This window comes from Drosophila serrata, unplaced genomic scaffold (assembly GCF_035046125.1).
Source record: "Drosophila serrata isolate PLE 108 unplaced genomic scaffold, ASM3504612v1 contig_272, whole genome shotgun sequence".
In the NCBI taxonomy this organism is placed as follows: Eukaryota; Metazoa; Arthropoda; class Insecta; order Diptera; family Drosophilidae; genus Drosophila; species Drosophila serrata.
This window is the reverse complement of record NW_028257170.1, coordinates 8,179,467-8,203,248: the sequence shown is the minus strand read 5'-3', so window position 1 is coordinate 8,203,248 and position 23,782 is coordinate 8,179,467. Positions and strand designations below refer to the sequence as shown.

The following is a 23,782-nucleotide window of genomic DNA, read 5'->3' as shown; positions in this document are numbered from 1 at the left end:
TTTTCAAGTTGCGTATACGCAATATTATATTTTCTGTTTTTTTCTTTTGAAATTCGGTAAATATTGCGTATACGCAAAACATAATTTTTGAACTGACATGTTGTATGAGTTTATAAATTTATAAATCTATAGCAGCCATAGGAGAAATCGGTAATTTAAATTTAAATTTATCTCAAGTGATAGTGATAGTTGCCTACAAAAATATCATCTGACCAACCTGAACACATCTTTACAAATCTGAGTGTTCTCAATATAAATCACCCAAAACTTCGCGGTTGTAATAAATAATCAATTGAATTCAATTTTCATATCATATCACGTATACGCACTGTTGCTTTTATCTAATGTTGGTCTCAGATTTTTTGGCAAATACCTAAACTATAGTTTTTGCTACAGCTTGCGTTTCATATGATTAAAATTACTTTAAATATGTTTGCTGAAAATTAAGGATCTCAATTTATGGATCTTATATTTATCCTCCAATAAGATAAATTAAATATACGACTGGTTGCCACCATTAAAAATCAATTGTTTATTCTTTTTATCAAATTTATTTCGTGAAAACTCTATATTCGTAATTCACTTTAATTTGCAAATTATTGTATGTCGTTTTACTATTCAATAATTAAATATCTAAGCAAGATAGATCCCTCTCTTTGGTAATACAAATTTAATGAATACAGAAAGGCTCTATTTTACTCCTAATTAATTGCTTGAGGATTTCGAACTGTTTATTTCAAATTTTATTACTTGGGATATGGCAAAAGGTAATTTTATTTTATTGAAAAAATAAGGAAAACATATGGAATTTATTATAAATTTAGATAGAGGAAAATCGTTTATTAAAGACTACGAAGCTCTTTCATGTTTTCCTGAACCTTTAATAGAGAATTTTCCGAAATTATTTTCGTAGCATTTTAACGTCGTTTTAATTTTGTTTTCCCACACGGTGAGGCTTTGAACCACTTTATTGCGTTCGGAAAATACGGCATACGGGAAATTTAGCTCAACACTGGAACGAGGTATCCATTGGGGCAATCTTAAAATTAGGCAAAAAACAGTGGTGAATGCGTCATGAAGACTGCGGCTCCAGGAGCTATTGTAACTCCGGGCAACATTTCAGGAACATGGGCGTAAGGCAGCTCAGCTCCGATCGGCGGTCAAAATGGGGGGGGGGATGACAACAGAAACACCCTCGAGCACTCCACTCCGAACTCCTCAGCGAGTCCCGTACCTAACTATTCTGGGCAGTTACGGGAGGGGATGTGGGCGGAGAAGTTGGCGTGCTGTCTAGGGGCTGCCTGCGCTCCTTCTCTTTGTTCCAGCTCTTTAGGCCCTCGGGCAGAGTGGTGTCCTCCTCAAAGGAGCCGGTGCCCTCGACGAACTCCTCATAAGTGGACTTCTCCTTAAAAGGACGCGGACCGAGCAGCTCGATCATATCGTCACGGCTGAGGACCTCGTTCTGAAGCAGTCGTTCCGCCACGCGTTGCACATCTTCCTTGTGCTTGGTCAGTAGACTAGTGGTGGCCTCGTGGGCGCACTTTATGATCGTTCGCACCTCGCCGTCAATCATCTGGGCGGTGTCCTCGGAGTAGGGTTTGCTGAACACCGGATCGCCAGCCTGGCCGACATCGAAGCTGACCCAACCCACCTTCTCGTTCATGCCGAAGCGCACTACCTGCGAGTACGCAATGTCGGTGATCTTCTTCAGATCGTCCTGGGCACCGGTGGTAATACGATTGAAGAACAGCTCCTCGGCCACACGACCGCCTAGGGTCATGCACATGCGATCAAACAGCTGCTCCTTGGACAACAGATAGTGGTCCTTGGGCAGATACTGGGCATAGCCCAGGCCCTTGCCGCGCGGGATGATTGAGACTTTAAGTAGGGGATCGGCATGCTCCAGGAACCAGCCAGCCACGGCATGTCCAGCCTCATGATGCGCCACTGTTCGCTTCTCTTCCGGCGCCAAAACATTGGTCTTCTTCTCCATGCCGGCAATAACGCGCTCAATGGCCTGTTCGAAGTGCTTCAGGATAATTGAGTCCTTGGAGTCACGGGCCGCGATAAGAGCGGCTTCATTGCACACATTGGCAATATCGGCACCTGTAAAGCCAGGCGTGAGAGCCGCCATCTTTCTGCTTAGCTCGTTTTTGTCAAGCTCCGTCTTCAGGTTACCCAGATGCACTTTGAAGATGCTTGCCCTGCCCTTGATATCAGGCGCTGGGACGTATATCTGCCGATCGAAGCGACCTGGTCGCATCAGAGCCTTATCGAGAATATCCACGCGATTGGTGGCAGCTAGCACCACCACATTCGTTGTGGTGTTGAAGCCGTCCATCTCCACCAGCAGTTGGTTCAGCGTGTTCTCCTGCTCCGAATGGCCGCCGAATGTTTTGCCACCACGTTTTCTGCCCACGGCATCAATCTCGTCGATGAAGAGGATGCAGGGAGCGTGCTTACGGGCCATGGCGAACATGTCTCGCACACGTGATGGACCCACGCCCACGAACATTTCGAGGAACTCGGATCCCGATACTGTAATAAAGGGCACATTCGCCTCACCGGCTGTGGCCTTGGCCAGGAGCGTTTTACCCGTACCGGGCGGACCTGTAAGCATGGCTCCCTTGGGAATCTTAGCGCCCAGATCGATGTACTGTTGAGGGTTTTTCAGGAAGTTCACGAACTCCATGATTTCGATTTTGGCCTCTTCGCAGCCGGCAACGTCCCTGTAAAAAAAAAGAAAAATATAAGTATTATTCATATTAATTAAGAAATTCCGCATTCACTTACTTGAAGCCCACACCGATTTCGGTGGGATTGATCAGCTTAGCGGTGGACTGCATAACGCCGCCAAAGAGGCCGCCACCCTTGCGTCCACGTCCGCCACCCATCATGTCGGCCGACTTGCGCATCATATAGACAAGAAATCCAATGATGAGTAGCGTGGGCAACAGACCTGTTAAGCTGGCGGCCTCCACCTCGTTCCTGTAGATGACAGGCACAAAGTTAATGGACTCGGTGCCCTGCTCCGTCTGTGCAGTCTCCAAATTCCGCTCGAAGCTGTCGACACTGCCGATGTTAAACCAAAGGACACCGCCGCCGCTATTGCTATTCTGCTGGAGTCGCACGCGCACCCACTTCTTGTTGACAACCTCCAGCTTCTCCACAATTCCCTTGGACAGGTAGCTATTTATTAACATAAAATATAAATAAAAGCATTATGAAACAAGAACATTCCAGAAGAATTCCACTCAATCAGGTTCCTGGTTACTGCACCTGTTGACGAACTCCTTCCAGGAGATCTCCTTGTATCCCATCTCGAAGAAGGCAAATGAACCTAGCAGCACCACAGTGCCTATGGCGCCCAGTAGAATCCAGCGCTCCCTATCGCCGCCGCTACCTCCCTCACCCAGCGGCCTGCCGCCCGGTGCATTGCCAGATCTCGCCGCCTTTGTGCTATTGCTGAACATGCCAAAATTCCAATCTGATTTGGATTCCGACGCTGATCTGGAGGGTTTCGCGGCGCTGGGTTTCTCCGAAGCGGATTTGCTGTTGCTGGATGCCGTTGAGGGCTTCTTTTCACCACTTGCGGATCCTTTTGGCTGACCGGCGGGAGACTTGCCGCCAGCCTCAAAGTACTTTTCGAACCCCTTGGGCGGCTTTTTGCAGAAAAGCTGAATGTGTTTAACGACGAAGCGGAGCAGAGGGTTCAGTTCCGCGGGAAGTATGTAGACCCCCGCACCGGTGGCTCCTGTGGGCAGTGCTGGGGCTGAGCGATGCACCTGGAAATGCAGGGATATTTAGCGTCTGTTTCTTAATGTCGGTCATTCGGAAAGCCTAAGACGTTAGCTCTTAACTTGAAAGGCGGTTAGAAACTTGGTGGTAAGCCATAGAGTGAACATTTATTAAAGAAAGAATGAATGAATGAAAGAGGAAATTAAAAAAGAAAACCCTATTGTTTTATGGAAATTAAAAACGTAAGAAAACCCTTTTTGTTTTATGGAGCTGTACTGATATCTGATTTGACTGACAGCTGAGCGACTGGCGCCTTAACTTGTCATGGAGAAACCGGCAATTCCTGCAGATTCCTCCTGGTTGAACTCCAAACCCACCTTTTCCGTGAGAGATCCCGTTGTGTAGCCGCGTCGCATTGCGCCGGCCAGCATTTTAGCCGTGCCAAATAACCGGAAAGCCATGACTCCGCCGGATTTTTGCTGCTTTTCGCTAGGTTATTACCCAACGATCTGATTGGAACAGCTGCTCCACACCTCTCACGTTGATACAATTTTGGTCGGGAATCAGGCTTTCTCAAACTAGAAGCCAAAGTCGCCTCCTCGCACACCGTGTCTCGTTTTGGAATTTTTCCGAATATTTCGGTCGAGTAAATGTGTGAAAACCTTATTATTATTACGCGGTGAGGGATTGTGAAATAGAGCTGCCAGAACGTCGATGATAGGCTATCGATACTGCAGGAACGCTATCGATACAATCAGAAGTTCTATCGATTTTCATTATTTTCATTAGATACTTAAAACTAAACAAATTAAAAAACTATTCTCTCAAACAATTATAGAAAATCAAATAGTACTGCACTCATATTACCTTCAATTCACAATAATTTATTTTTCCATCGACAGAGCTGTAGAAAATCTGTACAACAATTTTAGTGTCATTAGTTCTTACAATAAATATATAACACATAAAAGTATATTTTAAATTAATTTAAATGCTACTCGCCGCCCCGAACACTTTTCAACACTGAACTTTTGCTGCCGGTGCTCTCTTTGCTAGAGATGGACACAGCTCCTATTATAAATAAACAATCAACAAAAAGTTTGATTTCATTATAAATAATAATCAAATGTCTTTAAAAATGCAGTTTTGTTCACTTTAAATTTTGTTTGATTACGTTTTAATAATTTAAGTGTGACCAGTTGCTACAAAGGCGAAAATCTTCTCATTATACGACGATTCTAGGCATTTTAAGTACCCGGTCACACTGCTCTACTCGTTGCGTTGTTGTCGTGTGGTAAAAAAATTTGGTTGAAAAAAATCTTTAGGCTTCAAATAGGACAATTATTTAACTCGAAATCGGATTGAAAATATGATACAAATGTGCCGCAAACAGTGCTGTGATGATTGAATATGAAAAGTGCCAGAAAAACAATGTTTTAACGGCACAAAAACGTTTTTCTTGTTTGCCTGCTGCCCTGCCTGTACTTGCGTGTGTGTTAGTGTGTGCTCGAGGGGTACAAAAATTTGCAGCCCAAAAAAAAAGTTGGATGAAAAACTTTTTTTTACCAACTTGGCACTTGGGTGAATGTATGCGTGTGTATGTGCGTACAGTCGGCTGCTAAATTTACGCAGAAAGCACAACAAAAATGTGTAAAAATAGTTTACAATTGCAATTGCGTGCGTGTGCATAGTGGCCGGAGGGAGTCTGTGTGTGTGTGCAATTTTTTCCGGCAGGCAAAAGTCTCTCCATTTGCAACACTGAAAAATCAATAAATGCAGCCAAAAGAAAAAACAGTAGATTTCACCATCCGAAAAGCCGAAAAGAAAATAATAAAAAAATATATATATAAAGAAACTGGAAAAAATTGAACTTTTTCGTCTAATCGTTTTCACTTTTCTCTTTTTTTTCGCAGCTTTTGTAACTAAAACTCCGTTTTGACATCACTTTCATCATAATCTGAATAAAAATAATAATAACATAAAAATACAAAACAAAAAAAAAAATGAAATACAAAATAAATAAATAAAACACCATCGAAAACGAATCAAAAAATAATACATACAAAATATATAAATCGCAAATAAATGAAAGTTACAGCAAAGAAAATCTAGATAAAGAAATCCAACAAAACAACAACATAGCTCAAAAGAAAGGCGAAAGGAAAACGCGAAAGATTCTCTGCCATCAACTTTTTCTTCGTTGTTTTTCGGACTCTTATTCGTTTTCAGTTGTTTTGCTTTGCAAAGAAACACACAAATAAATAATACGAAACCAGAAAGAAAAAAACAAAAGGCAAAAAACGAGAATTTTTACGCCGCCGCTTTCCAAGTGGACGTCCGTGGGTGTGAGCGAGACAGAACGGCATAGAGAGAGGGAGCCAGCTAGCCGGAGAGAGGGAGATAAAGCGACTGCGCAAGTAAAATAAAACAAGCCAAGCTTGAAACGAAGACTTTCAAATAAAAACAACAAAACCAACAACAACAACAACAACAACAAAAAACAAACCAAACAAATTGAAACGCTGTGAAATTAAAACTCGTCAATACTCAAAGCACCAACAAATAAATAAAGATAAAAAACGCGAAACCAACAACTACAAGGAGAAGGAGCAAGTAAAGCGGAGTTGATGTCAAAACAAAAACAAAACCATCAAGCAAACAACGGCAAGCACTGAGAGAAAACGGGAAATAAAACGGCGCTGCGGCGTTCGAAAAATCTCGAATATAAAACTGAAACAAAAACAAATAAAAAAAAATAAAATAAATAAAAAATTCAAAAAGCAAAAATCAATCCCAAAATTCCTCATTATTTTTCCTGAAAGCTTTAATTTAATTACGAATTTTTTTGATAAGTCAAAGTGAATTCAATTTGCTAATTATTTAAAAATTAAGACAACAAAACTAAAAAAAAAACAACCAATAAAAAGAAGCTACAAAAGCAGCAACAACAACAAGCAAACAAAACAACCAACCAACAACAAGCAACTGAATTAATGTTTTAAAGTACAAAATAACCGGGAGTAAATCAACAAACAAATAATTTAAACATATTAAAAAACGATTTAATTTAAAAACGCAACATCAATCTAAATTATTTAAACAAAAAAAAAACACTGATCTAGCCTCTAAGTGGAAAAACAAAACTAAAACTCTGTAAAACGGACCCAAAAACGGGGAAGTTGGAGAAGGAGTGAGGAGAACGGAGCAAAATAAAACCGATTAAGCAACAATTGTGCCGCAAAAAACCCGTGTGAATAGAAAAAATAAAAATAAAATAAAAAAACAAAAAATATATACTAAAATATTAACGGTAACAATAAAGAAAACATTTAAAACCAAAAATCTACAAGAATTCTATAAGTTTTAAGTCACGTTTTACACAGAACAACCGGAAACACAAAAGCGAAAAACCGAAACACCAGCAACTTAACTTAGCCAATAAAAAATAATACAAAATTCAAATAAATCAAGCAACCTTTTGTATTGTACATAAGTGAAAGAAATAAAGCCCAGCAATAGGAATAAAATAAGCAAATATATAAATTTAGAGAGAAAACTGCGGCCTTGCGGCCAAAGAACAGTTTTTATTTTTTACAACATAAACATTGTTTTTTAGTAGTTTTCAATTCAATTTTTTTTATAAGTGTACCTAGTGAGAAATGTTAAAAGTCTAAAAACTGCAAAAGCAACACTGCAACAAAAAAGGGAAGTAAAAGAGACAGAAAGGAAAACAAAAACAAAACAAATTCAAAGAAAGATTTAACAACTCTGTGATAATTACTGTAAATTTATAAATTTAAATAAAAACGAAAAAAAAAACGCAAAGAAAACCAACAAAAAAAATCTCTAAATGGAATGAACGGATAAATGGTAATTTTTAAACAATAGAAGGGAAACCCGAAGGAGAACGAGGAGAGGAAAGCTAAGAACATCTTAAAAACCAACAACAAACAAACAACTTTACACTTAAGAGCAAATGCAAATGAAAAGATAAAAAAAAAACATTGAAACAAATTCGTGATATCTTAAAGGACTTCGATACATATATACTATAGTATATTATATATTATATTATATAAACTATTAAACTAAGCTTAAATCTAGTAAGCGAAAACCGAAAACAAAAAAACAAAATCATGGAATAAGTGAATAAAAACAAAAAAACAAACAACAACAACCAACCAACCAACACAAAGCAAAATTAAAACCCTAGGTTATAAAAAAAGACTTCAAAACGCATTCAAAATATATATATATATTTAACTAAAAACAAAAATAAATCGTAGGATTAAAGTTCAACATAGTAAATGAGAGGAGGATACACTCAGCATAACGGGTAAATCCTACTATATCTATTATATATATATATATGAAAACAAAAGCCGTAAAACTCATACTTTTTTGCTTAGTGAATAGTAAATGAAACAGCAATAATAACAGCAACCGAAAACAACAAACAAACAAAATATATACAAATCGTGCAACCGAAAAGTAATAGCAACGTACAGCGAAACTAAATAGGAAGGAAGGAAGGAAGGAATAATCGAGGAAAAGGCTAGTCCCGAGACGAACAAGGAGCGAAAGAGGACCAGGAGCTGGAGCAGGAGAAAGCCAGGAGAATCAAACCTCGTCATCGTCCCCCGTTAAAATCGTCGTTGTACTAAGGGTATTCGAAAGTAAATTATAAATAAATCACTACTACTTCCTAAAAACCACAACGATTGCCTACAAAATATATATTATATATATGTATACTATATAGAAAACAAAACAAACAAAAACAACCAATATAATCACTTCCCGAAAAGCAAAAACACACACACAAAATATTCAAATATCAAACGAAAGCTAATCTAACCCAAAAGTAAAAGTATTCCCAGTGTATTTTTCTAGTAAAACTAACGTAAAAATATATTACAAGAAAAACGTATAAAAAAACATACAAACTTCAACAAGCAAAATGCAATAATTCAATAATATTTCAAAACTCCAATTGCAAACAAATATATAAAAACAAAACCAACAGCAACGGCAGCAGCTGGTATGCATTTTCATCGTAAAACAACAATATTTTGAATACACAAAACTATAATAAATTGAAAACCTACAAAACAGACCCAGGAAGGAACTTCAAACTACCAAAACCAACCAACAACCAACAACGTTACAATATTTGTCGGCATTTTTTACAAAACACACACACAACAAACAACAAGGAACACAACCAACCAACCAACAAACAAACAGAAGGAGGAAAGCTGAGGAAAGCAACAATTTTTTTGTGTGGGACTCACATGTCCTCGACAAAAGACAAACATTTTTATTAACTTCGAAGACAAGGAATTTCAGTGCCTCTTGTGCCAGTGTTTAGCCAAAATATATATACACAAAAAACAAAACAAACAAAAAAAAAAATAAGGAAGAAAACATAAAACAACAAAATACGTATTTATTGCTTAGTTTTTTTCTCTTTGATATAAAAAATACACAAAAAATTAAAAAAAAGCAACTATAAGAAGAATACCCTTAAAAGTGAGTGAGGAGAGATCTACAATCTCTTTTTTTCGGTCAAACTTCAACTTTAACCCTCGTTCCAATATCGTTGTTCTCGTCATTCGCCTCCATTTATCGTGTTTTCGGGTTTAACTTTAACAAATATAAAAGCAAGGCATAAACAATAGCAGCAATCGCTAAACAAACCAGTCTCCAATTTGCTAGTCCTTATCAGCATTTCTCTTTGTTTCCTAATATATCTGATCAATCAATTCATCATGAATACGCAATCGAAGGTTTACCGCACCGGCGAAGGTGAGTAATCGTAGAAATAGGATCCCACTTTTGTATTTACTTTTAAAACATCATTAATGTTGTTTTTACCCTACACGAATTATAGTCCTTATCACTTCTAATCTTATAGCTGGTGCTTTTAAGTCATTTCCACTTCATTTTATTTTTTCGAATTCCTTACTCTGAGAAATCTAAATTTCTGTATTCTTCTATTACTTTATTCTGTAAATTGAACATATCGTTTATCCACCAAATAATAACACATTACATAGAATATATTTAAAACTTGTTGCTTATTTTTCTATTTTAAAGAACCAGATAGTATTTTATATGAAAGATTAATCACATTGATCACATTGATTTTGTTTATACTTAAGTAAGAAGTTTAAAAAGCCTTCTGCATTATAAGTGTGGTAATTTCGGTATTCTACTTAATGAAAATGGAACTCAACTTACTTTCTTTAAAATTACCTTTCTCTTGATTTGATGTCTCACAGGAATGTAAATAATTTCTGAATATAACTTCTAATACCATTTTCATTTCGCTTAAGATATTTAAGACAAGATATATACATCTTAAACTTTAATATAGACTTTAATTTATCAAGCTTTTACATCCGCAATAATTATGTTTCTCTCTTCTTGCAAAAATAATAATTCAGAGATCTACGACAACTTGCCATGCGATGGTAGTTATTTTAACATGAATGCCATTCGCAACCTCGGAATCCCCACTACTTTTCCTACAATCGGAACTTTTACGCTTGACTCCACCACATTGGGATTGCAGCCGCAGGGCCAGCAGCAGCAGCAGCAGCAGCAGCAGCAGAGCATGCATCATCATCAACAGCAGCAGCATCAACAGCAGCAACACCAGCAACATCAGCAGCATCAGCATATGCAGCAGCAGCAGCAGCAGCAGCAACATCAACAGCAGCAACATCATCAGCAACAGCAGCAGCAGCAGCAACAACAACAACAGCATCCCACCATTGGGATGTTTGATGCCAACGAGGTGAACGATGTGATCCAGAATCCGCCTCAGATCGGCGTTTTCCAATCCAATAGCGTGCTGACCAACGGGGCTGGAAGCTCTTCCTCTATCTTTGGCTCCCAGTCAAGCAACTCTTCGGCTGCCGCTGCCACGGATCCCAGTCAGGCTACCCGGGAAACTGGCATTATTGAGAAGTTGCTGGTGAGTTTCAGCAATAAAGCAAAGAAGGGAACTTTCACTTGACCCCGATTTCTATGTCTATTTTTTGCAGCACTCCTATGGGTTCATTCAGTGCTGCGAGCGACAAGCGCGTCTCTTCTTTCACTTCTCACAATTCAGCGGAAATATTGATCATCTAAAGATTGGGGATCCCGTGGAGTTTGAAATGACATATGATCGCCGTACCGGCAAGCCGATAGCTAGTCAAGTGTCCAAGATTGCCCCAGAGGTTGTACTATCCGAGGAGCGGGTCACCGGCACTGTGACCACCGAGCTGCGCACGGATAGCGCTAACAATGTGCTCAGCTCCAGCGAGACCACCGGTCGGATTAGCTATGAGAATCGAGGCGAATGCTTCTTTTTACCCTATACCAAAGACGATGTCGAGGGCAATGTTAACTTGCGGGCTGGCGATAAGGTCAGCTTTCAAATCGCAACGAACCAAAGGTAAGTCTTTCCTTACATACTTTAAAAAATATAATATAAAAAATTATTAAAAAAGAAAAACAATTTGAAGTGTAAATGTAATCACCTAATCCATGCCTTATCCATCCCATTACAGAGGTAACCTGGGCGCCTGCCATATTCGCCTGGAAAACCCAGCCCAGCCGGTCAAGTATCGTGGTGTTGTTTGCTCAATGAAGGAATCTTTTGGCTTTATTGAACGCGCCGATGTGGTGAAAGAGATCTTTTTCCACTTCTCAGAGGCTGAGGGGAATGTGGAACTGCGTCCCGGTGACGATGTAGAGTTCACCATCCAGACACGAAGTGTAAGTGGCAGTGGCGATCCAGCCAATCCGCATCTCCTTCAATCGAAAATGCAGTCACCGTCGGTGCCGCCGCAGGGCCGTGAATTTGCGTGCAACATCACGCGCCTAGCACCGGGATCGGTGATTTTTGAGGACGTGGATAGCACTGTGTACAAGGGTCAGGTGCTAAAGTCGTTGGATCGCAACAATCCGGTGCGACAGAACAATGATCCGTTGCCGGGTCGCATTCGTTACAGGGCCTTGGATTACTCGGAGGTGGAGGTACCGTTCGGGGACAAGGATCAAAAGGGTGACTTCACCCTGCGTCACGGCGATTGGGTGCAGTTCCTGCTGGCCACCGATCGTCGTGATCAGCTGCAGCGGGCCACCTCGATTGCCCTGTTGGACGAGACCTTTAAGGTTTCGGGAGAGAAGCGGGAGCAGGGCACCATTGCCTCGCTCAAGGAGGGATTCGGCTTCCTCCGATGCGTGGAGCGTCAGCCACGACTCTTTTTCCACTTTACTGAAGTTCTCGATACGGTAAGAGTCAAGATTTCTTTTTTACAAATATTGAGTGAATCAAATAAATTAAAATTACAGAGCCGTGAAATCGATGTCAATGATGAGGTTGAATTCACTGTCATCCAGGAACCTGGATTGGCCTACAACAACTCACGTTTGCAGGCCATACGCATAAAGCATTTGCCGCCCAACTCTGTGCAATTCGAAACTCTAATGGCCAGCAACATTGAGGGTGAGTGCGAGCAGCTTTGAATCCGAAGCTGAATCTTAACTGAATCTCTTTGCAGGCTGCGTGACACGCGAGGCGCCCAAGAGCCCAATCAAATCTCAAGATCGCGTCGAGGGCGGTGTGATTACCTATGAGCATGCCGATGCTAAAAAGACTATAATGTATTTTCTTAAAGACTGTGAAAAACCACCAAGGATTGGGGAGCGTGTACGCTTCGATATTTACATAGTAAGTTTCATGAACAATTTCGATGAGCTTTTCTAACTATTGTTTCATCTTCGCCAGGTCAAACGTAACAAGGAGTGTATTGCCGTTAATGTGCAACAAATTTCGATGCAGCAACAGCAGCAGCAACAACAACAACAGCAGCAGCAGCAACAGCTGTTGAATCAACCGAATGCCAGTGGTAACATAAACCAAAACGAGCAGCTGTCGAATGGAATCAGCGGCAGCAGCTCCAACGCCTCGCTGCAGAATGGCTATGTGATGCACGGCAGCCCCGGTGGCAGCACCAGCAGCAGCGTGGGCAGCAACAATCCATCCCATTTGGACGATTTCAAGCTGGAGAACAATAACCATGCCGGATCCGAGAACGGCCAGGTTTACCGTGGCTTTATAGCCGTTATGAAGGAGAACTTTGGATTCATCGAGACCCTGTTGCACGACGAGGAGGTCTTCTTTCACTTTAGCAACTATCAGGGCAATCCCAATTGGTTGGAGCTTGGCCAGGAGGTGGAGTACACTCTTGCCCGGAATGGAAATACATCTGTTTCGGGTAATTGCCTGCCCGCGGAGAATGTCCGTATGCTGCCCAAGAACTCTATACCGCAGCCAGCGGTCCTGGAAACAGTGCACAATGGCGTGGTGGCGCGTCCACTACGTTGCATCAATCCCGACCAGCAGGAGTATGCCGGTCTTATCGAAATACTCGATGAACAGCGCACCACTGTCATCTCGCAGCACGAATTCGGAATCACTAGTCTGGTGAACAAGCGAGATCTCCTCCAAAAGGGTGATCTGGTTAGTTTCCGTATCGATGAGAGTGGACGGGCGGCCGGAGTGAATGCAGTGCGTCAGAAGAAGCGCGCCACCGTGGACTCGATCAAGGGCCAGTTTGGATTCCTCAACTTTGAGGTGGAGGACGGCAAGAAGTTATTCTTCCACATGTCTGAGGTGCAGGGTAACACCGTTGCCTTACATCCCGGCGATACTGTAGAGTTCTCCGTGGTTACCAATCAGGTGAGTTGTATGTTGGGATCTATACTTACCATCGACCAGCTCCTGCGTTATTAATTTATCAAAAGATATCCGAAAAAAGTTTGTCTTGTTACTTCATTATTTCTTCGATAATATTTGGCACAATACGATTTATAAAACAGAATATTGATTTATAAATCAACATTCGCATCAAATTCTTTTATTAAAATGTGTTTTTCTCTCAGCGTAATGGAAAGTCTTCGGCTTGCAATGTTCTGAAAATAAACGATCGTCCTGATCGTCTGATCTCGCGCCTCAAGCTCAACGGCGATGACACTGTGCCGCGCCTAATACTCATTCGCGCACCCAAGGGACCGCAGGGCAAGGGCTTCTCCGTGCTAGCTCGGCACCCACGCATTCCAGGTAACCATAAATATACCGATTTAAGCATAATGTTGTACTTATGAGCAATTTTATTGATTTGGCAGGAACCTTGGTGGAGTAGATTGCTGAAAAATGATAAATGTTGGATATTAGAGGCACATCAAAGACAATTACCTACAGCTACAGCTATAAATTTAAATATATATTCTTGTACGCGAGCCATTAAATAGCGAGCAGGCCAAGCAAACCAATCAGCCAACTAACACAGCAATCCAAGCAACATTTATAACGAATATAAACCCTAGAAGCATGCAACACACTATTCGAAAAGATCGTAATTGATAATAGGAAGAAGACGTACATTTAATAATTACAAAACTACTTATCGGCAACAAGGAGAACTCTTCATGTCTGATGGAACGGAAACTTATTTGTAATACTACCAACTAACTCTAGCCCCTCCAAGCATTGTAAGGCTTTGCTTTCATTGCGAATGGAAATTGAAATTCAAGTGTCTGAGAGATGGATGAAACCAAAACGTTTGTATACGTATACTATTTTCTACTAGTTTTGCTTTAGTTAATATGAGAATGAACAACAAAGAAAGCAAGCAAACATGATATAATCTATGTAAAGTGAAGTAATTATTCTAGAATGGCAACGAAGAATCCTTGTTAGAAATTGTATAAAAAAATAACAACTCTACATACATCTATCTATTAGCTGGGATATGCAGTTCCTGCTTCTCTACTCTGTAACTTGCTCTAGACTCGTGCTCGTGTTTTCTTTTTGTACTTCTCGAAAACTGTTCTTTCACTGCTTTCAATCTTAACTGTTAACGATTTATACATATATATATATATTTATTGAATAATTATTGTACTGCGGCAGCCAAGAATTAAGTAGAACCACAAACAGCAGCAGCAGAAACCCAGAAACCAATCAGTGGAGCGAACGAAGAACATGAAAAGTATTTATATGGCAAAACAAAAAGTCTAATTTGTATACATGCATATATATATATATATAGATATATACATATATATCTTTACACGTAAATGCATATATATATATTTTACATATTCATTAACGTAACATACATAATATTAATGTTATTATTTTGTTAAATTTTTTTGAAACATTGCTTGCAAACCAAAAAACCATACGACGTTGTTTCGCCAAAAAACACTTCTTTTGTTGCATTCAGACGGTTGCATTAACTTATTACGTAACATATTATATACAAAACATACAAGCTATACATCGTAAAATATTTATTTAAAACTCACCACAAGAAACCCGAACCGAGGAGATATGGAAAAATTACGAAAACGTTTTGTGTGACGATGAAGAGCAAATTAAATTTGCTGCGCCAAATCTGTTGAAACCATTTAATGAAGATTATAAAAATAATTTTTAAAAAATCTATATATACGAGATAAAAAGATAAAAAAATAATAATTAAAAAAAAAACAACTAATATATAAAAACAAAAACCAAACCTTATGAGCGTGTCGTGTGTCGGTAACAAAGAGCAAATATTGTGAAAATTATGAATTTCAATTACTAAGAAAACAAAAACTAATGTAACAAGAAAAAAAAAGAACAAAAAACTACAAAAAAAAACAAAAACACAAAATACATTTAACAAGCTAACAACAAATTTGGGATCAGTACGTCCTATTATAGCCATGTTATATACAACAACTAAAACAGCAGAAACATCAACATCAAGAACCTACACTAAGCAACACACAAGACACTTGCAGACAACCAGAAAAAAAGAAAACAAGAAAGCAAAAACAAAAACAAAACCAGAACAAAGAGCAAGAGAAAATAGTAACTTTAATATTGTATAACGATTATACATCTAAATAAATCTAGATATATGCAGGGGCGGGTTCAAGGGGTAACCGAGGTTGACACAGTCGTCGTTAGAGAAATGCCAAACGCCATCGCAGCAGCAGCCGCATCCAAAACCATTCGCAGAACGGCGGCCGGGCGTTTCGTCTCTTCAATGCAATGCAATGAAATGAGAACAGCACAGTAACTAAAATCCTTATAACGAAAAACCAACAACAACAAAAAAAAAAAAAAACACAACATAAAAAAACATTTCAAACAAAACTACAAACAAAAAAATCGAAAAACTCCACAAAAATGTAACAAAAACAACAAAAAATATATTTAAAAAAATACAAGAAAAATACATACATACATATGTGCTTGAATACGAAAAAAAAAATCGCAAACTATATAAGTCAAATAATAATACAACAAGAACAGAATAAATAATAAATACATATTTCAATAAACTAAAAAGAAACGTTGTTTTCAATTATCGTTATACATTTTATGTTGATTGGAACTCAAAGATAAGAAAGAGTTTTTGAAGAATAAGAATTCATTCCATTCGTTTGATTTTTTAATTGGGAAGTTATTTTAAATGATTTCTATAATCAATATTTTTTGTATTGTGTTGTACCGAATATGAAGATGGAAGCTTAGCTTACACATTTTTGTAAATATCACCGTTTATTTTTATAAAATCATTAATACGCGATGGACTTAGGGATGTATATTAGGGGAAATCTGAAATATGATATGTATATCGAAACTATCCTACAGTTTGATATATAAAAAAAATTATAAAATTGTAAGCATCGAAAAATATCGCTCTGGCTGTCAAAGTATCGATTTCAAAACTGAGCGTAATTTCTTCCATAAAATTCTCAAAAACTTTGTATATTTCAAGGAAAGGACTCTTACTGCTGAAGGAACCCTATAGGGGATAAAGCAATACGGATATATAGAAAAAACAATCGTTAAGCCTTTTTAAATCCTCACTGAAATTCAGCACAGATTTTCCCACAAACCATTAAAATCGTTAGACTTAAAGTTTGGTTTAATTTTTCGTTTTTATTTATAAGAATAATTTATATCTGCTTAGATTTGTTTGGTTACATGACATGACTATGGTATGGTATCATCGTTTGTTCACCGCCTCTCTCCTTAGACTCTCGTACGCATCCTAAAACTTGACAGTTTATTGACTTTATCCACTCTATAGATATATATCTATATATGTGTTTATGCTGGGAGTTACAATTGGATTCGTTTTCCGTTTGTTCTTAGGCTGGATGCTGTCTTAAAATTCAAAATCCTTCGGTTTTATCGTTAATATATGTACTGCCTATACTCGTATGTGTTGTTGAGGTTATGTCAAATTACTTACGATTTAAACGCTTGCATTGATTTCTCGTTAGTGAATATATATTGCATTGATTTCGATTCGATTCGCACATTTATCTTTAATATATATATATATCGCCTAGGTATATATTTATATATATATATATATATTTGTATACCACTTAGGTTTAGTAGATATATACGAGTTATGGCAAAAAATTGTTTGTGTTTGTTTGTTTTTTTTTTTTTGCGTGGGACTAGAACATTTGACATTTGACTTTTAAGGAATTTAAAAACCAACCGATGGACCATCGATTGCCATATACATACATATATAAAGCCTGTAAAAAGGGATTCTCGTTAATACAAATTGAATTGTGATTATTTTTTTGTTGTGTGTGGGGAGATTATAATTGATTCGATTCGAACTTACAATTACAATTACAAAAAACGTTTCGAGCATTGTATAAAAAATCGAGGTAAACTTGATAGTGCATCGGATCTGGTTGGGTGTGTCCTTAGCTTGGGTTTGTCGTTATCCTTGCTCATATTTGGTGTTACGGGGGAAACTCAGGGTTCTGTGTTTTTTCTGGGGGGGCGAACGCCGCCGCCGAAGGCATTTCATTTAATGGCTGTGTTCGATTCTGATTCTCCTACGATGGATTAGCATTTTGGATGAAATGAGGGACTACTTATAGGATGGGCACAAATGGGCGTGAGAGTAAACGAAAGCATCCTCGATCTAGCTGAGATACAATATATACTTATATAAACCAGATCTGACCTTGTCTTTTCTTGTTATCCTATACGAGAGAGAGAGAAAGAGAGAAAATTTGAATTTTGGGGTGGGCAAGTTTTTCCTTCCGGAACTGCGTATATACGAGCTATATTTCTTATAATTTTTTCTGGTTTCTCTTAATAGGAAGAAGTTAGATAGTCTTAATTTTAAGTGTACATAGCTATATTTGATATCCAAGGGGGTTGTGCTTAATTTTCGTAGTATCTTATAATTTTTTCTCATTTTTTTCGAACTGGGGGAAAACTTGAATTGCTTGTGCTGGCTACGCCAAGTAAGGGACTTCTTCTTAGGGCATTAATCATCTTCATCGACTAACTTAGCGTAACTACGGGGCAGGTGTGTGTGTGTGTGTGTGTGTGTGTGTGGTGTGTGTAAGAGTTAGGTGCTCCTAAAGCGACGATTAATTTCCTTGATTTCAGAAAGAGTAATTTCTTTTTTTTTTTAATTTTTGGTTTTTTTGTAGTAGAACCTTCTCTAACTCGATTTGAAATTTGTTTTTAGTAACATCGTTAAACGATTAAATTTTTACAATTTTGTATCCTCTTACTTTTGTAAGTAAATAGAATTTTTAAAACTACTTTCATTAAACAAATTTCTGAAAATACTAAAATGACTCGTGTTTTGTTGAACGAACTAAAACTTATGCTTCTATTACTTTAAAGGATTTAAAGGAATTACCTTTATGTATAAAATTTAATACTTTTATATATAATTTTTTTTGTTAATAAGAAATTTGTATTAATTTAATGTTTTGACTATGAAATTAAAACCTTTTCTAGTTTACATTTAACTCATAAAAGAGTCTAATAAATCGAAAATACTTAGGGTAAAGTCAAATATTTTCACCAAATCCAAAAGCTTATCCATTTTTGTCTTAAAATAACAATGCACACATAAAAATAAATAAATAAACTCTATGATATTCCATAAATAAAATTAAATAATGAATTTAACAATATTGTTTCGAGTTAGAGAAGTTCGTTTGCGTAGATTTTGGTTGCTTTTTGCTTTTTCCTCCCATCTAACAATCACTTCAGGCGCTGTTCTTGGAGACAAACTCGCGCAGGATGTCGCCGGCCATCTCGATGTTGTTCCGCGAGATCCCCAACGCGGTAATTGCATTCTCCTTGGAGTAGCCGGCATTCATCAGCCTGGCTATGTACTCCAGGTTTATGTTCTCGTAGGGCACATTGCCGCAGTCTTTTTGATTGATCGTCACGTTCGCATAGAGCAGTGGCTGCTGGGATTGCTGTGGCTGTTGCTGTTGCTGCTGAGGATTGCCTCCATTGCCCGTTATCGACCCCGTCTTAGTAGCCGGCGTTGTCGTCGTTGTGGTTTGGATTTGCTTGGCCGGCGTAGCCTTCTTCCCGTTGGCCAGAGCAGCAGCAGCAGCCACTGCTGCGGAGGCACCACCACTGCTGGTGGTGCACAGCTGCGTGTAGTGCGAGGTGGCCGAGTCCTGTCGGCTCAGGGTGACACCTCGCGCCTCCAGGGGGCGGGTATCGATCACACCGCTAATTGTTTCCGCCGGACCCACCTCCACAATGTCCTCATCGAGCAGGGAGAGCACCGGCGATGTGGTACTGGTGGCTATGCGCTGCTGTCGCATCAGATCCTCGGCCAAGGTGTCCACGCTGGGCGAGACATGTGGCGGAATCGGTGGCGCTGTCGTCTGGGGTGGCACATTGTCCAAGCTGCACTGAATGTTGTCGATGCTCTTGCTGCTGCTAGGCGGCGGTGGCGGCGGTGCTGTGGCCTTGCTGGGCGTCTCCACGCCAGGTGATGATTTCCTGGGCGGCAGCGGAGGAGCCACTGCTCCCGATGCTGACGCTGCTGCCGTCGCAGACCCTCCTGCTCCAGCTGCCTGCGTTCCACTCTCCTGCAGGTTCTGCAATATGGCATATGAGCTTGAGCTGGAGGCATTGTCGCTGGCGTTGCTGGTGATGCTGCTGGAGTTTTGCGGCAATTTATGACCGTAGGTCGAATTGGTCACACAGGATCCGATTAGGGGAGCACTCATCCGATTGGTGGTCTTCTGGCTGGCGCTGATCCCGCTTCCCCCTGCTCCAGATCCTCCTCCTCCGTTGCTCAGGACAGCTGAAGCTGGAGGAGCCGAGGGCTGTGGTTGCTGTTGCTGCTGGGAGGAGGATGTGGTTGCTGCTGCTGCTGCTGCTGAAGTGGAGGAGGAGGAGGAGGACGACGTCGAGGATGAAGATGAGGCGGCGGCAACAGAACTGCTGGGCAGGCTGAGAGTTGGTGTCCCGCCCGCATAGAGATCGTTCTGCACGGCCATCAAGCTGGGCGTGGTGCTCCGTCGTCCCAATCGCGGCGATGTGTGCGGACTATGCTTCTCGGCCGCCGCCGTCGCCGTTGAAGATGTGCTGAGTGCGTGCAGCGATGAGGTGGCAATGTTGAAGTCGCCCATATCCTAAACATATCCAGAAACAAAGATCAGATTAATGCTCTCCTCACAATTCAATTGGAGCTCAGGTATGGAATCTCGCAAGTTTTACATAAAGAAAGGGGAATATATAAAGTATTAAGAGAAATATTAAGAAATAACAGGAATACAAAACATATTAAATGTTTGAAAAAATATTCAGAAACTAGTTATTCGAAATTTTAGTTTTAATTACAATCAGATCATATGAAGATACAATTTTAAATAAATGATATACTGAATTAAAATTTTTAGAAAATAGTTCGATACATTCAAATTATAGATTATTATAGCAAAAATTTTATATAGATTTTGATCGTTGAAACAAATGAATTTAATTAAAACATAAAAAATAAAAAAGATATATTGTTCCACCTCAGCGCGATTCCAACCGAACTTTTGTAAAATGAAAACCTTAAGCAAAATAATGATTTATCTCGATTTTTTTGCTGATCAAAGAGCATGCCGCTGGCTTTTGGTGGAAATGCTGGACATGCACATCATCAAACAGAAAATCTCAGGGAAAATAAGAACAGGTCGCTAGTGGTAGATAAACAGAGCTAAATAAAGATGGGGAAAACATAAAAAAGATCAATTCAAACCAATATTTAAATATTCGTATTAAGCATATATTTTGTTTTGTTTCATTTTTTGTTTTTGTGGTTGTGTGTTGTTTTGTTTCGTTTTTTTTTAGCCGTAAACTTATTAAGGAAGTAAAAAACTAAACGCTAAAATGTATAAAAATTGCATTAAATGTATTAAATATATATATAAATATATCATTAACGTATGTGTGTATGTATGCGCTCTGCTTTAGTATTATGTTTAAGTTAACGAAATGAGCCGAAAGATGAGTTTTCGATTTCTAAATTTCTCTGCTAATACTTTTCGTTTATATATTTATATTTTCTTGATTTTTAAATAATAAATTCGGGACCCCGCACTGGAAATCCAATTTAATTTACATAAAATCTAACTAAGCTAACCTTTTTGTTTACTTTTCATTCATTTTTTTGTTGTTAATAATAATAAATTACAGTCTTAGGGCAGCTCTCCGGCTGCTTACACATAAAAATAAAACTGAATTGATGGGGGTCGGGAGAGGGAAGGTATATGCACGCTACTACAAACTAAATGTATCTTTGGAAGTATTAAACAATAAAACTAAAATGAAATAAACACATAACGGAGTTAAATGAATGTAAGACCATGATTCTAAGAGATGCACAAAATACTGCGGGATACACAGAAGAAAATGAAGGGGAAAATACAAGAGATAATACAGATAATCATAAATTCCATAGTGCCTAGTGCCTAGTAGTATTATGTACAAAAGTGCAGACAAGAGCGGATCGAACCGATTAAGTGTGATTCATAAACGAACGAACGGATGGATGGATGGCGAGGAGTGATCGATAGAGAAAGAGTGAGAGCGTGAGAGAGGAAGAACAAACAACTAAGCGAACAACGCGCACACAGAACAAACCAACAGACCAGCAGCAGAGGAAGAGTGAGCAAGAACGGAGGCTGATGAGCCACTTCCGGTCAAAGAATTTCAACTACGTTATGCTTCTGTATGTGAGTGTGTGTGTGCGAGTGGATGTGAGTGTGCCGTGTGTGTGTGCGTGAGTTAGTTGCATGAGTTTGGCTAATAATTTGTAATATATGTTACAGCTAAAACAAACAAAAACTAAACTCGAAAACTGCAACTGCCAACTCTGCAGGCTAAACATTAAACTTATATAAACAATAGCAGTTGTAAAATCTAAAATATATAATGTATATATATATATAAACGAACCAAGGGTAATCATAAGAGTAATATATATATATATATATAAATAGATAGCAGCACAGGCGGCAGCGGAGCAGGCGGATCAGGCTGTGAACAAAACTATACCTCAGTGTCGTCGTCGTCCAGTTGCTGCTGCTGTCGCCCATTGGTGACATTCCGGTTGTGCTGCTTGCGAGGATCGAAGGCGTCCACAACGATCTGTTCGGTGCCCTTGATCTCGGCCCGGCAAAAGGGACAGCCCTGCAGGAAAACAAAATGGGATTAAACTGAGCACAGCGACTCTTTATAAGGCTCATAAGCTTACTTGTCCCTCGGAATCCACCTGCCAGGAGGTGAGGCAGGGCGTGCACAGCAAATGGCCGCAGGGCTCAATGCGAATATCCTTGTCGTTCTCCGCACAGATCTTGCACAGCTGGAAGGTGCTGCCTGCAAGGCCCCAAAAAGCAAACAGTAATTAGAAACTTAAGCGACGAATAAGAGTACCTCACACTCACCCATTTCACAGTATAGTTCGTATTGCTCTTGGGTTACGGTTATGTGGTCCTCGGTGGGACTTTGAACGGCCGACGACAGATCCGGATTATAGGCTTGGCCATCTGGATACAAGTAAAAGCCCTCGCTGCAATAGAGAAAGCGTTTTATAATCACAAGCAATATATAGAACGTTAGCCTTTCTTACCGGTGGCCATCGAGCAGAGCCTGGCATAGGGATTTGTTCTGTGGAATCGTCTGCAGTATTTCACCCTCGGCAGTCACATAGCCAATGGCCCACTGGCCCAATCTTGTGCAGGAGAGCCGAAATACATAGCTGCCCGCCTTGCCGATGTAACGCTGCAGGCGCGCCTTCACCTCGTCGTATGTGAGGAAGGCCACATAGCCCGGATGGGTGACGGCCAGGATTTGCCAGTTGCGCAACAGCGTTACCCAGGGCTGGAAGAGTCGTGTGAACACGTCAAATTCGAAATTCGAGATGAAATCGTTGCAGGTTAGATCGATGGTGGTCTTCAAGGCCATTGCCTCCAAGCCCGAGGATATCGGGTGGACTTTGTTGAGTTCCTGCCGGAAGATCTTCCACGGAACCAATGTGCTGCAATGTATTCAGGAAAGCGGGTGTAAGTAAATTATAATTATTATATTATCTTACAAGAAAACATTAAAAATATACAATTAATTACCAAAGCATTAGCTAGTTTTCGGTAAGTTTTAATACAAATTTCAAATAAATCCAAGATGAATACTTTCTTAATGTGTAAATGTTGTAAATAAAAGACTATATTAGCTCCATGACTAAATTTATTTTAAGAAGCTATGATCAGAAATTTCATTCCCGAAATTAACAATTAACTGGGTCAATAATAACTTGTTTATGCCGACAAAAACTGGTTTCTGTGGCTCTGAGATAAGAAATGTTGTAAAAGAGGAATGTTTCAAGAACTTCAAAGTTCTTAAAGTTATCTAAGATTTTGTTGTTTAAAAATTTATATTTGGAACAAATACCGACTTTCTGAATATCTTGTTAGGTTCATCGTTCACTATAAATGAAACTTTTTGAGCTTGTATATACAATGATAACTGGTATAAGTAGTTTAGGTATGATATTTATCGAATGTCTAGCATTACTTTCCAAACCCTTGTTATAAGGAATTTTTTATGAAAATGAGTAACATTCAATTTAAATTTATAATTAAAGTACAAATAAATCATCTACGAATATTTAAGATTATAGGACTATATAAT

At 39.2% G+C, this 23,782-nt stretch overlaps 3 protein-coding genes across 10 annotated transcripts in view; 1 reads left to right on the top strand and 2 right to left on the bottom strand.

Moving 5' to 3' along the window:
• Nucleotides 1–531: 531 nt before the first annotated feature.
• On the bottom strand, nucleotides 532–4,476 carry Afg3l2 (AFG3 like matrix AAA peptidase subunit 2). 2 transcript variants are annotated; one of them, XM_020961217.2, is made up of 4 exons: nucleotides 4,116–4,476; nucleotides 3,280–3,785; nucleotides 2,794–3,189; nucleotides 532–2,729 (listed from the first exon to the last, which is right to left on the bottom strand). In XM_020961217.2, the coding sequence occupies exons 1-4, from the start codon at nucleotides 4,197–4,199 to the stop codon at nucleotides 1,235–1,237; spliced, it is 2,481 nt and encodes an 826-aa protein (XP_020816876.1). In that variant the 5' UTR covers nucleotides 4,200–4,476; the 3' UTR covers nucleotides 532–1,234. The 2 variants fall into 2 exon arrangements, with proteins under 2 accessions (XP_020816876.1, XP_086689572.1); XM_086833446.1 differs by lacking the exon at nucleotides 4,116–4,476 and adding an exon at nucleotides 3,861–4,029.
• A 295-nt stretch (nucleotides 4,477–4,771) lies between these two features.
• On the top strand, nucleotides 4,772–16,145 carry Unr (cold shock domain-containing Unr). 5 transcript variants are annotated; one of them, XM_086833438.1, is made up of 11 exons: nucleotides 4,772–5,032; nucleotides 5,652–8,074; nucleotides 8,148–9,546; nucleotides 10,188–10,720; nucleotides 10,791–11,185; nucleotides 11,301–12,027; nucleotides 12,088–12,241; nucleotides 12,297–12,466; nucleotides 12,524–13,477; nucleotides 13,681–13,858; nucleotides 13,924–16,145. In XM_086833438.1, exons 3-11 carry the CDS (start codon nucleotides 9,510–9,512, stop codon nucleotides 13,938–13,940), a joined length of 3,165 nt encoding a protein of 1,054 aa, XP_086689564.1. In that variant the 5' UTR covers nucleotides 4,772–5,032; nucleotides 5,652–8,074; nucleotides 8,148–9,509; the 3' UTR covers nucleotides 13,941–16,145. The 5 variants fall into 5 exon arrangements, with proteins under 5 accessions (XP_086689564.1, XP_086689563.1, XP_086689565.1 ...); XM_086833437.1 differs by having other exon boundaries at nucleotides 5,652–9,546; XM_086833439.1 differs by lacking the exons at nucleotides 4,772–5,032; nucleotides 5,652–8,074; nucleotides 8,148–9,546 and adding an exon at nucleotides 9,617–9,749.
• A 573-nt stretch (nucleotides 16,146–16,718) lies between these two features.
• Cbl (E3 ubiquitin-protein ligase CBL) overlaps nucleotides 16,719–23,782 on the bottom strand; it is a 17,647-nt gene continuing 10,583 nt past the window's right edge. For 2 of the 3 annotated variants that reach the window (XM_086833442.1, XM_020961246.2), the window contains exons 2-6: nucleotides 22,725–23,132; nucleotides 22,540–22,664; nucleotides 22,350–22,471; nucleotides 22,151–22,285; nucleotides 16,719–20,238 (exon numbers count right to left, since the gene is read on the bottom strand). In XM_086833442.1, coding sequence (XP_086689568.1) covers nucleotides 18,844–20,238; nucleotides 22,151–22,285; nucleotides 22,350–22,471; nucleotides 22,540–22,664; nucleotides 22,725–23,132 — 2,185 coding nt within the window. In that variant the 3' untranslated portion in view covers nucleotides 16,719–18,843. Of the gene's footprint in view, nucleotides 20,239–20,664; nucleotides 20,811–22,150; nucleotides 22,286–22,349; nucleotides 22,472–22,539; nucleotides 22,665–22,724; nucleotides 23,133–23,782 lie in introns of all 3 variants that reach the window. The other variant, XR_015271839.1, reaches the window with a different exon arrangement.